We start from the raw sequence: 16,674 nt of genomic DNA, 5'->3' as shown, positions 1-16,674 counted from the left end.
AGCATTATGTATATTCGGAAAATAAAAGCCTATACGGCTAGCAGAGAAAGGAAAGAAAAGAAATAAAAGCAGGAGTTTGACTTTTTGACTGTTTGTGCCTGTTTCACCACTTAGCGTAAATGTGGCTGCTAGTTTTTGGCCGCAGTGGCCTTCACCTGCATTAACCCCATATCCTCCAATTTCCCTTAACATTAAAATGAAATCTGTTCCTCCCTCAAATACATTTGATGGCAGATAATCCATAACTCTCTATGGAAGAGAATGCAAAGGAATCTCTGCTCACTGGTTCTACACATTTCTGCTTGTTGCTGCCACAAATGACCGGACTTTTATTTTAATGCCATGACCCCCGGTTCTGTGCACCCTTACCAGTGGAAACGTCTGTACTTTCAAGCTGCTTAAGAATTGATAGATATCAATCTGAACACCTCTTTTAAATTTGAGAGCATTAACAGATTCCACTTAACTCCTGTTGGAGAAAAACACCACCCTTCCCTAGCTATCGTCTGAAGTTTCAGGAATCATTTGCTTCATTACCTCAACAGCAAATATATTCTCCCTCAATTGTACACAATATTGTTGATTTCATCTCTTTAGGACACAAACTATTCGAAGCAAGATCCTCATCTTCTCAAATCTCCTTGCAATGTATTCCAACATAATATTGGTGTGCTGTCTTTACGACAGTTATTTAGTTTATAATATTTTCGCTTAGTAATTCATTCAATAGTATTTTCTAGTTAGAATTAGAAGTGTTTAAAGTATATTCATTGCATGTAAAATATATCGGCATGCGATGACGTCACATCCGGTTTCGCCGCGTCTTGTGGGAAAACACCGGTTTGAAATTAGCGCGAGGGTGGGGGCTTTCCACGAGGCTCACCTGAGCACAAGCAGTTTGCAGGCATGAGAAATCACAGTGAGAGCAACGCTTTTTCACCATATGTTAATGTGAAGAGTGAACAGTAAATGGTTAATCTTACTGCGATCTGGTTTGCATTGGCTGTGGTTTATCCGGACGTTAAATTTGGCGTTTCGTTACACCCGAAGGAGAACGTTACAGTGAAAAAGCGGCATTATCAGGTGTTTCAAGTGCTGCAATGTCAGCTCAATCCAGCATCAAGTCGACGCCGCCCAGCGACAAGGGCAGTAAACCGACATCAAGTAAGCCCACCCAGGCGTTATCAGGTGTTCCAAGTGCTGCAATGTCAGCTCGATCCGGGATCAAGTCGATGGCGCCCAGCGACAAGGGCAGTAGAACGACATCAAGTAAGTCCACCCAGGCAAGAGCCAAGGCAGAAGCCGCCAAGGTGCGACTGCATTACGCCAAACAAGAAGCAGTTTTGAAAATGAAACAGGCCGCCCGAGAAGCCGAAATCCAGAAAGAAAAGGCTGCCAGAGAAGCCGAAGCGGCTGCCAGAGAAGCCGAAGCGGCCGCCCGAGAAGCCGAAATCCAGTTGGAAATGGCAAAAATATCGACAGAGTTGCAAGTGCTGCAGCTAGAAAGAGAAGGAGAAGCTGCCATGGCGGAAGCAAAGTACATAGAAGAAGCTGAAGGGTCACGTGATCTGACCGAAGTAAGATCTACTTTAGAAAGGACCAGACTGGAACGCACGAGCGACTATGTACAATATCAAACAGACAGGCAGGCTCGTCTCCCCTCTCCATACCTATTCGATAACTTCCCCAGCTACGAGGAACCTCAGAGAGTCACGATTGCATCACATCCATACGAGGAAGGAAATTTACCCTCACGGCTCCGTGATGAAGTCAAGAATGAAAGAACCGACAACGCTCCTTCACCCCCACAACAGGACGGCGGGGAGGGAGAGGTTCACTCCAGGACAACAATTGTCAGCTCGAACTGTACAGAAGTTTGCGGTCAAACTCAGTCAAGCCGTTCTTGTTCCGAGATCTGCCTCACTGAGGTGTACCCTAAAGAAGCACAACAAGACATTACCAAGTGTAAAGCAACCGATGAGACGCTAGGTCAGTCAGTTTTCGTTCAAACTGAGCACGGAAACAAACTTGCACAATCAGCTCAAGATACCATTTCTTTAAGACCCAAAGACACCAAGGTCTTCAGAGATGGAGCAAATAATGGGGTTGCCCCATTGCCTATCAGAGAACCATGCCAGCGCTCACCAGATAACAAAGAGCAGGCAGTCAAACGGTTCACGTCCTTACGGAAAACCCGGAAAAGGAAACCTGAGATGCAGCAACACACCCGATTGGCCCACGAGGTACTGTGCACCCTAATGGCACAGGTCACAGCCATTATAAACGCACAATCATTCCTACCTGTGTCTTCTGACCCAGAAAACCCCTTTATACTTTCGCCATCAACGCTCCTTACGCAGAAGGCAGGAGCACCTCCTCCACCAGGAGACTTCTCAGACAAGGATTTGTACACAAAGCAATGGAGACAAGTCCAGGCTCTGGCAAATCAGTTCTGGCCTCGCTGGAGACAAAAATATCTACCTTTGTTGCAACAGAGACAAAAGTGGACAGGACCCCACAGGAATCTGGCCAACGGCCAGAATCACTGCTACATTCCCTAGCGGGGATGGACATGTCAGGAAGATCGAATTGAAGACTACCGACCAAGGCGATGTGAAGATTTACCAAAGGCCAGTTACAGAAGTTATTCTACTTCTACCCAATGACTGATTAAGAGACTAAGTTTTGTACTCTGCTCATTGTGACCTTACGAAGGTCAAGCGGGGAGTGTGCTGTCTTTACGACAGTTATTTAGTTTATAATATTTTTGCTTAGTAATTCATTCAATAGTATTTTCTAGTTAGAATTAGAAGTGTTTAAAGTATATTCATTGCATGTAAAATATATCGGCATGCGATGACGTCACATCCGGTTTCGCCGCGTCTTGTGGGAAAACACCGGTTTGAAATTAGCGCGAGGGTGGGGGCTTTCCACGAGGCTCACCTGAGCACAAGCAGTTTGCAGGCATGAGAAATCACAGTGAGAGCAACGCTTTTTCACCATATGTTAATGTGAAGAGTGAACAGTAAATGGTTAATCTTACTGCGATCTGGTTTGCATTGGCTGTGGTTTATCCGGACGTTAAATTTGGCGTTTCGTTACACCCGAAGGAGAACGTTACAATTGGCTTTATTAGTGCTTGCTGAAGCTGTGTGTTAACGTTCACTGATACTTGTACCGAGGATACCTAGGTCCATCCTTCACACACACAATTTAAAATTTTTTTTTGTCTATCAGGGTAAGTGATCTCACATGTTTCCGTAACATGTCCTTGCTCATTCACTTACTCAAAGATAAGATTGAAGACGTAATAGATTAGCTTTATTTGGTGTATATATTTCGAAACACACAGTGAAGTGCATCATTTCGTCAAGTCAAATCAGCCCGCAAGTGTTTGCTCACTTCAGGTGCCAACATAGCATGCTACAATTCACTAACTCTGACCGTACTGTACATCTTTGGCATGTGGGAGGAAATTAGAGCATCTAGAGGAAGCCCACACAGTATTCAAGAGAACATTTCAACTCCTTACAGACGCTTGAATGGAATTGAACCACAATTGGTTATTGCTGACACTGCAAAGTGTTGTGCTAAGCACTATACTACTTTGATATCTATATCCTGTCTGAAGCTTGCTGCACCCTCCTCACATCCCACACTACTACCTAGCTTTGCATTATTAGCAAACTTGCATGTGTTACACTTGGAACTCCCATCCAGATACCAATATAAATTATAAGTCTCTTTAGCACAGATACTGACCCTACAGCACCTCACGTGTCGCAGCATCTCAAGCAGAAAATTACTCATTTATACCTACCCTTTCCTTTTGGTTCGTTAACCCCTCTTCATTCCCAGCCAGTATATCGTTCCCAGTACTATGTGCTGTAATTTTGTTTTATAATCTTTTGTGCGACATATTCATGAGGCTTTTGTGGAAGTCCACATACAATGCAGTTGACTCACACTCGTCTACTTTATTGTTTACAACTTGAAATTAAAATAAATCTGTCAAACACGATTTTTCCCTTTGATGAGTTGATGTTGAATCCAATTCTGATGTGTTTTCCAGGTTGCTATTACCATTTTCTTCAAAGTTCAAAGTAAATTTATTATCAAAGTACATAAATGCCGCCATATGAAACCCTGAGATTCATTTTCACAATAAATCCAATAACCAGAATAGGATCAATGAAAGATCACACCCAACATGGCTGACAACCAGTGTGCAAAAGATAACAAACTGTGCAAATACAGTAAGAAGGAAATAATAATAATAATAAATAAATAAATAAACAATAAATATCGAGAACATGAGGTAAAGAGTTGCTAGTTCATAGAAAATAAGTCCGTAGGTTGTGGGAACAGTTCAGTGATGGGGCAAGTGAAAATGAGTGAATTTATCACCTTTGGTTCAAGAGCCTGATGGTTGAGGGGGTAATAACTGTTCCTGAACAGGTTGGTGTGAGTCCTGAGGCTTCTGTACCTTCTTTCTGATGGCAGCAGTGAGAAGGGAGCATGTTGTGGGTGATGGGGGTCCCTGACGATGGATTCTGCTTTCCTGTGACAACACTCCATGTTCAGTGGTGGGGAGGGCTTTACCTGTGATGGATCAGGTCATATCTACTACTTATTATATACTTAGCTGCTGCATATTTTTTCTTAATTACAATTGCGCACTGGGCCCAGGACATGTCCTCTGAAATTATAACACTGAGGAATTTAGAAGTTGATTCTAACATTTCCTATCTGCTGAGTTAAAAGATCCAGTCTTGGTCTTATAGTACATCAGAATAGGTGCAAGATGCTGAACAGAAAAAAAGATTTTTGGAGAATCAGAAACTCTCCAACAATCAGATACCTTTGTGGGTAAAATCACCAGTATCGATATCGTTTGCTTAGTTTATACTTGAGCTCTGTTTTGTCATGCATTGGTTTTCTGCCTGTAGATTTGATATTTTACTTTATCCTATAATTGTGCCATTGCTTGCTGTATTCTTAGTAATGTGCTCTACCTCTTTGTGCATATACAGGCCTTATGTCAAGCTGTCGTGAAGCAAGACATCTCAGAGACTCTGTCTCTCGTTTTCAGTGGGGCAGATGTCATGTGTGCAACAGGCGAAGCTGCTCATTGTACACCTTACCTGTTGGCACAGAAGGCTGGGCAGCGATTGCAAATGGAATTTTTATTTCACAATAAGCTCTCAGGTAAAACAGTTATGTTAGAAGGTGGTATTTTCTATGCATTATGATATAATTTTGATTTTGTGAACTTGTTTGGGAGAGCAATATTATTGTTTAAGAATAGATCAGACCTCTAATTTTTCAAATGTTGTTATTTGACAAAAACTACCGTGCTCATGAGGCTTGGTTCTTCCTGTGAAACACTGAGCTTTTCATAACTAACCTAGTCCTGTGAAGTAAAAAAATAGGAGACCTTCGAGGAATGTAAATCTCTGAAGGTATCTGTATAACTAATTATTTTTATTAACAGGAATGCAGTGCCTTTATTTTGTGATGAGGGGGATGTAAAAGCACCAATTCCTTGTGCAAAGCAGAGGCTGATCTTCCAAGTGTTTGACAGCTGGATATCAAAGTCCTTTATAAGCAGAACCTATGCCAGGAAGCTTTAAATTTATCTTCTTTAGAGCTTTTATACTGTAACAAAGTACCTCTGAAATATTGGGGGGAAAAAAGTTAAATTGTCTTGTTTGTCATTCAATGCTATCTGTTTCATGGCAGACCATATTCACATTGAGAAACCATACCTAGGCTGGTTAAGACTTAAGGCTAGGCTGGATTGATATTCCATAGGTGGGATACTCAAAGCCAGCCATGGGAATTTGTTCTTTGAGGAGTGGCTGTGTGACAACCAGTATTTCATGTAGAATCAGAGAGCTTTGGTAAACCTTTGTAAAAATTCTAAAACATGGGGAATAAAGCTTTTCATGCAGCCTGTTCGACCCTGGAAGTGGGTGAAAATTTTGAGTCAAGTTGTTAATTGACTAATAGAATGACTTTATGAAACCATATACTTTATCTGAACCAATCCTGATTGTTTGATTTCTGTTGCTAGTTCTTCCAAAGATTGATTCATTGTCTGAAGCTGGCACCCATTCTAATAATTCACAGTCCACCTTTTTATGTGGTTTCCTGTACAAGGCCGTCAACACTACCAAAGCAATCATTGAGAAAAGATTGAAGGAAGGTGAGTTATCTCTTAACCATTCTTAAAGTGTTGATTGATTATATACTTGGAGCTTACCTGCAACCAGATATTGAGGATCTCAGCAGCCTAAAAGATTTCCTTCCAAGGGAGAGTGTAACTCAGATTTATTACCAGCATGGCTATATTGCTAATATGATGGATTTAACCAATTTCTACTGATTGCACGGGGCACTTTTTTATCCGTATGTTATGCAGATCTGCTTTTGCCTCCACCTCCATCTGTGCTGTAATTTCTATAATTCACCTTTAATCAAATCTAATTTGTGGTATCAACATCAGCGTTTGTTATCTGAGTGTGAATTGCTTTCCACAGTATCCATTCAACATCATTGTGTGTGGATTCGTATCCAGACTGAAGAAATGAAGGAATAGGTGAACACAGTACAGTCGAATCTCCATTTTATCACAGCTTTTCAGAGGCAGTGGTGATAGAGCTTACTGCTTATGCTCACTCCCCTTTGGCTGAGGGCGTATGCTTATAGTAAATAGCCGATATTGCTAAATTGTGTAAGGATGGCCGCACATAGAAACAGTAGTTTCAGCAAACTTGCTACATCTGATAGGAATGCATAAAAGGTGATGCTATAGAATGCATAAAAATCACAGCATAGACCATTCGTGGTGGCATCCGTAGGGCTCAAGAGACCATGGATCTGCACCTGAAGTTTCCAGGGCGCAGTCCTGTGCAGGGTTGTATGGGAAACCGGCAGTTGCCCAAGCTGCAGGCCTTCCCCTCTCCACGCCACCGATGTTGTCCAAGGGAAGGGCACTAGGACCCAAACAGCTTGGCACGGGTGTCGTCACAGAGCAATGTGTTGTTAAGTGCCTTGCTCAAGGACACAAACACACTGCCTCAGCTGAGGCTCGAACCAGTGACCTTCAGGTTACTAGTGTGATGCCTTGCCCACTAGGCCACGTGCCAACACTATAGACCATTACAGCACAATATAGAACCTGCATACAGTATAGATCCTGAATGTCAACCTCTCTGAGGGTCTATCCTGGACCCAACATATTGATGCATTTACAAACACAGTGGCTGTAGCTCATTCAGAATTTGAGGAAATTTGGTATGTCACCAAAGACACCGTGGAGAGAATTCTAACTGGCTGCATCACCGTGTGGTAAGGGAGGTGAGGGTGGCGTAAGATTGAAAGAAACTGCAGGAAGTTGTTAACTGAGTCAGCTTCATCATGGGCACTGACTTGCAAAGCATTCAGGACATCTTCAAGGAGCAATGCCTCAAAAAGGTGGCATCTAATATGAAGGACCCCCATGCCCTCTTCTCAAAGGTTCAAAGGTTAATTTTATTGTCCAAGTATGCACGTACAATACAACTCTAATATTGGTCTTCTGCAGATTGTCACGGAATACAGAAAGGCCATGCAGTTATTGAAAGAAAAAATGTCAAATTCCCCCTCCCTCACATTGGCACGAGAAAGAAAAAGAAACAAAACCTGCAAACCCCAAAATCCCCCACCACTGCCCTGCAGAAAAAAAACAACCCCCAACCCCCTCACTCGCAGAAAAGAACAGTGAGTCACAGTTTTTGTTATTGTATATTGCAATGTACTGCTGGCACAAAAACAACAAATTTCACGACATATGCTGGTGATATTTAACCTGATTCTGACTTAGAATATTACTGCACAGTACAGGTCCTATGGATCTCAATGTTGTGCTGATCTTTTAACCTACTTTAAGATCAATCCAAACTTTTCCTCCTACATTGCCCTCCATTTTTCTATCATGTATGTCCCTATCCAAGAGTTTCTTAAATGTCCATAATGTACTTTACTATCACCTATGGCAGAGCATTCCACACATCCACCACTCTCTGTAAAAAAAAATCTCTGACATACCCTCCAACCACCTATAAATTTTGCCTCCACATCCCTCATATTAGTCATTAGTACCCTGAAAAAAAGTCTCTAATTCTCCACTCTATCTCTGCCTCTTATCATCTTGTATACCCCTATCGAGTTACCTCTCATCCTGTGCTCCCAAGAGAAAAGCCCAAGCTCACTCAGCCTATCTGGTACGCTGACGTGTTTGCTGATGTGGGTCTAGAAACCAATTTGTGTTCTGTAGTTCTCTCTTTATCCTGTATGGAAATAAAATTCAGCATAAATTCGATCAGAAAATGCAGTTGTAACTTGTTTCCTGTCAGTGTGATTTTGATAAAGGAATTAGTAATGTGGCTGCATAGGAAGCACATTGTATAGAGTACACAGTTGACATTTTTCCATGTGCAACCTCAGAGAAGTTGAAACAGTGCTAGTTAGAGACACAAAATGCTGGCAGAACTCAGCAGGCCAGACAGCATCTATGGGAGGAGGTAGTGACGACATTTTGGGCCAAAACCCTTAATCAGGAGGGCTAATCAAAACCCTTAATCAGAACTCTGGCCTGCTGAGTTCTGCCAGCATTTTGAGTTTTTATTTATTTCCAGCATCTGCAGATTCATTTGTGTTGCCTAGTTAAAGAGATCTTTGTTCACTTGTGGATTTAATTAAAGGGGAGCTCATTCCATTGAATAGGGTCGAAGGCTGCAGCTGTGGCTCGGAGTGAGTTTCAGTGAATAAATATTGGAAGTGAGTATGGAGATGTTAGACATCTAGAGCACAAGGGAGGAGTTGGGGGAACTTGGGGGCTACATCACTGAATTGAAATGGACAGTTAACATCTCAGGTTGAGGCCCTTCTTCCAGACTGGAATGAGGTGAAGTAACCAGTTTGAAAAGGTGGGGGGGAAGGGTGAATTAAGAGCTGGCAGGTGAATAGCGGGTTCAGGTGGTGAGAAAGTGCGAGTGGGACTGATGGAAGAGCTAGGAAGTGATAAGTAGTAGTAAAGGGCTGAAGAAGATGGAATCTGATAGGAGAGACCAGTGGAACGTGGATAAAGGGAAGCTGGAGGGAGAGGAACCAGTGGCAGAATGTGTGGATGATGTCAGATCAAGAGGATGGGGAAAAGAAAAGATATAGGCGGATATGGACAGCGGGGTCAGGAGAAAAGAGGACAAATGGGAATGGTTACTTGAAGTTAGAGAAATCTATGTTCTTGCTGTCAGGTTGGAGATACCATGAAGGGATGTGACTTTTATTCTGCATCTGACCTCAATTCAGCAGTAGAGGGGGCCACATGGGAATGGAAAATAGAATAAAGCTGGCTGGGTTCCAGCAGAAACTGAATAATACAGCGGACAGAGAGAAGTTGCCTAGCCTATGTAGGGAAGGCTACACCAAGAGCATCAGATGCAATAAATAACAGCAATGGATTCACATCTGATGGTTAAGGATGGCCTTTCCTTGTGGATTTCTTACTGAGCCTTCAGCACGAGGTAAGAGAGGAGACAAATACATGGTCTCCATTGTAGCATAAGGTGAAGAAGGATAAGTAGGTGCTTCCTACCCAGGTGGGCTTTGCCCACAAGAACCTTCCAGAAGCCCTGCTCCTATCTCCAGCCCTCCATGTTAAGGGTGACCATTATAGGTAGGCAAAGTTGTAGTCAAGCACTAGCATCTGCCTGTGAAGGCCAAGATAATTATTTTCGGTCTCTGGGATCAGTTGGGCGGTGATGGGTGACATCACATGCCTACCTGTTATCGTCAGCATTGATGGGATCTTTAAAATACCACTTGTTACTCAACCTCCTGTTTTGTTGCTTTCCTCATAGACATGAATGAATTAGTAGAGATTAAAAATAGTGTTCTGACCAAGGGGTGTGAAACCAATAATGTGGAGACACAAGACACTGAAAATGCTAGAATCTGGAGCAAAATGCAAATGGGTTCATGAATTCACTGAATCAGGCAAATTCTGTGGAGGAGGATGGACAGTTACTGTTTCAGGTGGACATCTGTCCTCTTGACTGAAATGTAGACAGGAGCCAAGTCTCAACCCCAACCATTGATTCTCTAGTTCCCTCCACAAATGTTGCCTGACCTGCTGAGTTCCTCCAGCAGTTTGTTTTCAGTTATTAGTAAAGGGCCTTACATTTTTTACAAGCGCTTTAGAATTGTGCACACATTTATCTGCAAATTGCTTCCATAGCAACAAACAAATAAAGGAATGATTGCTGCTTTGTTCTCCCAGATGTGATTAGAATCTGTAGCTTGGAAAATGTTGCTGCCCATTTCAATTTTCTATTTATTTAAGGCATTTTCCATGAGTACCAAGCTACAAAAATGAATGTATTTTTTGCAAGAAATATTACCTTGAATATGGTGAATTTGGAAATGAAGTTTCAGTGTTCTCTAATTATAAATAAAGCATTATTCTGAAATTCAATCCTTTATTATTCTTTCATTGCAATGATTTCAGTTTTTTTACGTACCCGTCGAAACTTTGAATTAGATGAATTCCAATGTAGCTATCACATCGAACATCTTTGAACACTTGCACAGTAATTTGTTTCTGTATATTTTTAATGCAGCTGAAAGCTTTATTAATTAAAGAAACTCCCAGCTAATGGAATTGATGCCTTTAATGAGATCAGATGCAACTTTGGTAAGAGACATTAAGAAGTTCATGTGTTAACTGTCACCAGTCCTCTTTCATTGGCCACACCCATCATCCGTTACAGTCGGAGAGAAGTACAGCACAGAATCAGGCTCTTCGGCCCATCTTGTACATGCTGAAACTATTTAAACTGCCTACTCCCATTGAACTGCACCAGAACCATAGCCCCCTCATATTCCTAATATTCATGTATCTATGCGAACTTAAACCGTGAAACCGAGTTCACATACACCACTTGTGTTGGCAGCTCATTACATACTCTCACGATCCTTTCCCCTCTTGTTCTGCTTCAACTTCTCACCTTTCACCCTTAACTCATGACCTCTGGTGGTAGTCCCACCCCACGTCAGTGGAACAAGCCTGCTTGCATTTACCATATAATCACATAACAATTACAGCACAGAAACAGGCCATCTCAGCCCTTCTAGTCCGTGGCGAAAACTTACTCTCACCTAGTCCCACAGGCCCGAACTCAGCACATAACCCTCCATTCCTTTCCTGTCCATATACCTATCCAATTTTACTTTAAATGACAATACCGAATCTGCCTCTACCACTTCTACTGGAAGCTCGTTCCACACAGCTACCACTCTCTGAGTAAAGAAATTCCCACTCGTGTTACCCTTAAACTTTTGACCCCTAACTCTTAACTCATGTCCTCTTGTTTGAATCTCCCTGACTCTCAATGGAAAAAGCCTATCCACGTCAACTCGATCTATCCCCCTCATAATTTTAAATACCTCTATCAAGCCCCCCCTCAACCTTCTATGCTCCAAAGAATAAAGACCTAACTTGTTCAACCTTTCCCTATAACTTAGGTGCTGAAACACAGGTAACATTCTAGTAAATCTTCTCTGTACTCTCTCTATTTTGTTGACATCTTTCCTATAATTCGGTGATCAGAACTGTACACAATCCTCCAAATTTGGCCTCACCAATGCCATGTACAATTCTAATGTTACATCCCAACTTCTATACTCAATGCTCTGATTTATAAAGGCCGGCATACCAAAAGCTTTCTTCACCACCCTATCCACATGAGATTCCATCTTCAGGGAACTATGCACTATTATTCCTAGATCACTCTGTTCTCCTGCATTCCTCAGTGCCCTACCATTTACCATGTATGTCCTATTTGGATTATTCCTACCAAAATGTAGCACCTTACACTTATCAGCATTAAACTCCATCTACCATCTTTCAGCCCACTCTTCTAACTGGCCTAAATCTCTCTGCAAGCTTTGAAAACCTACTTCATTATCCACAACGCCACCTAACTTAGTATCATCTGCATACTTACTAATCCAATTTACCACCCCATCATCCAGATCATTAATGTATATGACAAACAACATTGGACCTAGTACAGATCCCTGAGGCACACCACTAGTCACCAGCCTCCAACCTAACAAACAGTTATCCACCACTACTCTCTGGCATCTCCCATCCAGCCACTGTTGAATCCATTTTGCTACTTCAATATTAATACCTAATAATTGAACCTTCCGAATTAACCTTCCGTGTGGAACCTTGTTAAAGGCCTTACTGAAGTCCATATAGACAACATCCACTGCTTTACTCTCGTCAACTTTCCTCGTAACCTCTTCAAAAAATTCAATAAGATTTGTCAAAAATGACCTTCCACACACAAATCCATGTTGACTGTTCCTAATCAGACCCTGTCTATACAGATAATTATATGTACCATCTCTAAGAATACTTTCCATTAATTTACCCACCACTGACGTCTAACTGACAGACCTATAGCTGCTAGGTTTACTCTTAGAAACCTTTTTAAACAATGGAACCACATGAGCAATACGCCAATCCTCCGGGACCATCTCTGTTTATAATGACATTTGAAATATTTCTGTCAGAGCCCCTGCTATTTCTACTCTAAACTCTCTCAAGGTCCTAGGGAACATCCTGTTAGGTCCTGGAGATCTATCTGCTTTTATATTCCTTAAAAGTGCCAGCACTTCCTCCTCTTTAATTGTCATAGTTTCCATAACTTCCCTACTCGTTTGCCTTACCTTACACAATTCAATATCCTTCTCCTTAGTGAATACCGAAGAAAAGAAATTGTTCAAAATCTCCCCCATCTCTTTCGGCTCCACACATAGCTGTCCACTCTGATTCTCTAAGGGACCAATTTTATCCCTTACTATCCTTTTGCTATTAATATAACTGTAGAAACCCTTCGGATTTATTTTCACCTTACTTGCCAAAGCAACCTCGTATCTTCTTTTAGCTTTTCTAATTTCTTTCTTAAGATTCTTCGCACATTCTTTATATTCCTCGAGCACCTCATTTACTCCTTGCTGCCTACATTTATTGTAAATCTCTCTCTTTTTCCTAACCAAGTTTCCAATATCCCTTGAAAACCATGGCTCTCTCAAACTTTTAACCTTTCCTTTCAACCTAACAGAAACATAAAGATTCTGTACCCTCAAAATTTCACCTTTAAATAACCTCCATTTCTCTATTACATCCTTCCCATAAAAGAAATTGTCCCAATCCACTCCTTCTAAATCCTTTCGCATCTCCTCAAAGTTAGCTTTTCTCCAATCACAAATCTCAACCCTGGGTCCAGTCCTATCCTTCTCTATAATTATATTGAAACTAATGGTGTTGTGATCACTGGACCCGAAGTGCTCCCCAACACATACCTCCATCACCTGACCTATTTCATTCCCTAACAGAAGATGCAACACTGCCCCTTCTCTAGTCGGTACCTCTATTTACCTTTTCTATACCCCTCATAATTTTGTATACCTCTATCAAATCTCCTTTCAATCTTCTATATTCTAAAGAATACAGTCCTAAAATTTCAATCGTTCCTTTTAACTCAGTTCCTCCAGACCTGGCAACATTCTTGTAAATTTTCTCTGCACACTTTCAACAGTTTTTTTACATCTTTCCCATTGGTAGGTGACCAAACCTGCACACAGTACTCCAGATTAGGTCTCAACAACATCTTGCACAACTTCAACATAGCATTCTAAGCTCCGTCAGGAGCAAGCAGGCTGCTCCCAATTCATTGTTAAAATTTCTCTGATCGCCAGAAAAGTCTCCTACCTTAACTTTTACCCTCTTTTCTGTGAATTCCACTGAAAAAGGCCTCAGGTAAAATCTTTCCATTTGAAACATGAAAATAACTGCAGATGATGGAAACTTGAAGCAAAACCGAAACATATTGGAAATGCTTAGTGGGGTCAGGTCACATATGTGGGAAGAGAAATGGTCTGTGTTTCAGGTCAAAGACCCTCCATCCGAACAGATTAGCACCTTCCAGTACCATAAAATGAAGTTTGATTGAAAATAAGTAACACCAGTTTTTCTGAGTTGCTGCCTGATCTGCTGATGTTTTGTTTTACTGAATTTTCTATTTTCATTTTGGATTTACAGTATAGTATCTGTAGATTAGTGATTTTGAGTTTTATTGATGTTTTCCTAAATGTGGTTTAATGTCAGTGTAGAAATGTCACTGATCAGCTTTGGTGTCCGATGTTGAAAACTGGGGAGAATTTTGGTGTTTAGATTGGAAGGATGGAGTGTAAAGTTGGGGGAGGGAGGTGAAGAGAGAATAGAAGTAGGATGCTTTGGAACAGAGGTAGTCCACAGATTGACCAGCCTTCTTCAAAAACTTTCCAGAAGCAATAACAATGATCAGAGATCACCTACTGGAGTGGATCAGTGAAATATACTGTATTTTTAAGAAGCTTTAATAGGCACTGCCATTCCTAACTACTCAGCTGGTAAAGGTGACTTTTCCAGTGAGTGCAAGAGAAAGTAATATGTTGTGCACCGCCAGATTTTATAGTCATTTATAACAAGATGTGAGAAAAATTTAATCTACTTAAAGACTCCTTGAGGTAAATTTTATCATCTTTGATTCATAACAAGAGGACCATATTTTATTAAGCAAAGTATTCAGTTGATTTTTAGATGGGTAAGACTTGTCATCTTCTAATAAAGGGATATTGAATTTCAGTTTAGTCACAAGTTGAAAAAATATGTTACGTGTAGGTATTGGAAATCTGAAAGTACAAGCATAGAATACTGGAAGCTCTCAGCAGGTCAAGCAGTATCTTTGGAAACGGAAATGGTTAATATCTCCAGCCCAGGGCCTTCCATCGGATCAGGGACAGGGAGAAAGCAAGCTAGTTTACGGTGGTAGAGGAGAGAATGATAGAACAAAGGGGCTATCTCTGATGGAGTGAGACAGGATTATTGAACCTGGCTTTAGTTAGAATTAGGTTATGTCTGTATAACGTGTTGCTAGTAGCAAAACTGTTGTTCCAATTTCTGGACAGTATTGGGAGAATAGGAACAACAATTGTTTAAAAGCTGAAGTTAGTCTTTGAAAGTGTGTCAATTGTTTCAATGACTTCCAAATATGTTGCTGTAACTCATGGCCCTTTGTTCAGTTACTAAAAGGAGGAAAATAAGACTTTCAGAGGTCTGGTGTTTCATCTATTGAATAGCTTTATAGTGTTGGGAAATCAGTTGGTGAAATTTCATTGGACCATAAGACATAGGAGCAGAATTAGGCCATCTGGCCCATCGAGTCTGCTCCACCATTCAATCATGGCTGATCCTTTTTTGCCATCTCCTCCTCAACCCCAGTTCCTGGCTTTCTGCCCGTAACCTTTGATGCCATGTCCAAATCAAGAACCTATCAATAAATACCCAACGATCTGGCCTTCACAGCAATTTCCACAAATTCACCCCCCTCTGGGTAAAGAAATTTCTCTGCATCTCTGTTTTGAAAAGGTGCCTCTCTATCCTGAGGCTGTGCCCTCTTGTCCTAGACTCTCCCACCATGGGAAACATCCTTTCCACATCAACTCTATCTAGGCATTTAAACATTCAAGAAGTTTCAGTGAGATCCCCCCCCCCCCCCCATCATTCTGAATTCCAGCAAGTACAGGCCCAGAACCATCAAACGTTCCTCATACGATAACACTTTCATTCCTCGAATCATCCTTGTGAACCTCCTCCAAACCGTCTCTACTGCCAGCACATCTTTTCTAAGATGAAGGCCCCAAAACTGTTCACAATAATCAAGGTGAGGCCTCACCAGTACCTTATAAAGCCCCAGCATCACGTCCTTTGTACTCTAGACCTCTTGAAATGAATGCTAACATGGCACTTGACTTTCTCACCACTGACTCAACCTGCAAGGTAACCTTCAGGGTGTTGTGCACAAGGACTTCCAAGACCCTCTGCATCTCAGATTCCTGGATTTTCTTCCCATTTTGAAAATAGTCCGCACATTTTTTTCTACTACCAAAGTGCATGGCTATGCATTCTCCAACATTGTATTTAATTTGTCACTTTCTTCCCCATTCTCCTAATCTGTCTAAGTCCTTCTGCATCCTACCTGTTTCCTCAACACTACCTGCTCCTCCACCAATCTTCAAACCATCTGCAAACTTGGCAACAAAGCCATCTATTCCATCTTCTAAATCATTTATATACAGCTTAAAAAGAAGTGGTCCCAACGCCGACTCCTGCGGAACACCACTAGTTACTGGCAGCCAACGAGACAAGAATCCTTTCATTTGCATTTGCTGCCTCTTTCCAATCAGCTAATACTCTAACCATATTAGTAACTTCCCTGTAATACCATGGGCTCTTAACTTGGTAAGCAGCCTCATGTGTGACATCTTGTCAAAGGCTTTCTAAAAGTCCAAAGATACAACATCCACTGCATCCCCTTTATCTATCCTACTTGTAATCTCCTCAAAGAATTCCAACAGGTTCATCAGGCAGGATTTTCCCTGAAGGAAACCATGCTGACTTTGTACTACCTTTCCTGTGTCACCAAGTACTCCATCACCTCATCCTTAACACTTGACTCTAACATCTTCCCAAACACTGAGGTCAGGCTAACTGGTTTATAATTTCCTTTCTGCTGC

General features: G+C 41.5%; 1 protein-coding gene across 5 annotated transcripts in view; it reads left to right on the top strand.

The window, feature by feature from the left end:
• The window catches only part of arap2 (ArfGAP with RhoGAP domain, ankyrin repeat and PH domain 2), a 416,402-nt gene that overhangs the window by 237,004 nt on the left and 162,724 nt on the right, over positions 1 to 16,674 (top strand). For all 5 annotated transcript variants that reach the window (XM_059989011.1, XM_059989013.1, XM_059989014.1 and 2 more), the window contains 2 exons: positions 5,034 to 5,208; positions 6,077 to 6,208. In XM_059989011.1, coding sequence (XP_059844994.1) covers positions 5,034 to 5,208; positions 6,077 to 6,208 — 307 coding nt within the window. The remainder of the gene's footprint in view (positions 1 to 5,033; positions 5,209 to 6,076; positions 6,209 to 16,674) is intronic.

The sequence above is a fragment of the Hypanus sabinus genome, chromosome 14, assembly GCF_030144855.1.
Source record: "Hypanus sabinus isolate sHypSab1 chromosome 14, sHypSab1.hap1, whole genome shotgun sequence".
NCBI classification, from domain to species: Eukaryota; Metazoa; Chordata; class Chondrichthyes; order Myliobatiformes; family Dasyatidae; genus Hypanus; species Hypanus sabinus.
This window is presented reverse-complemented; position numbering and strand designations above follow the sequence as displayed.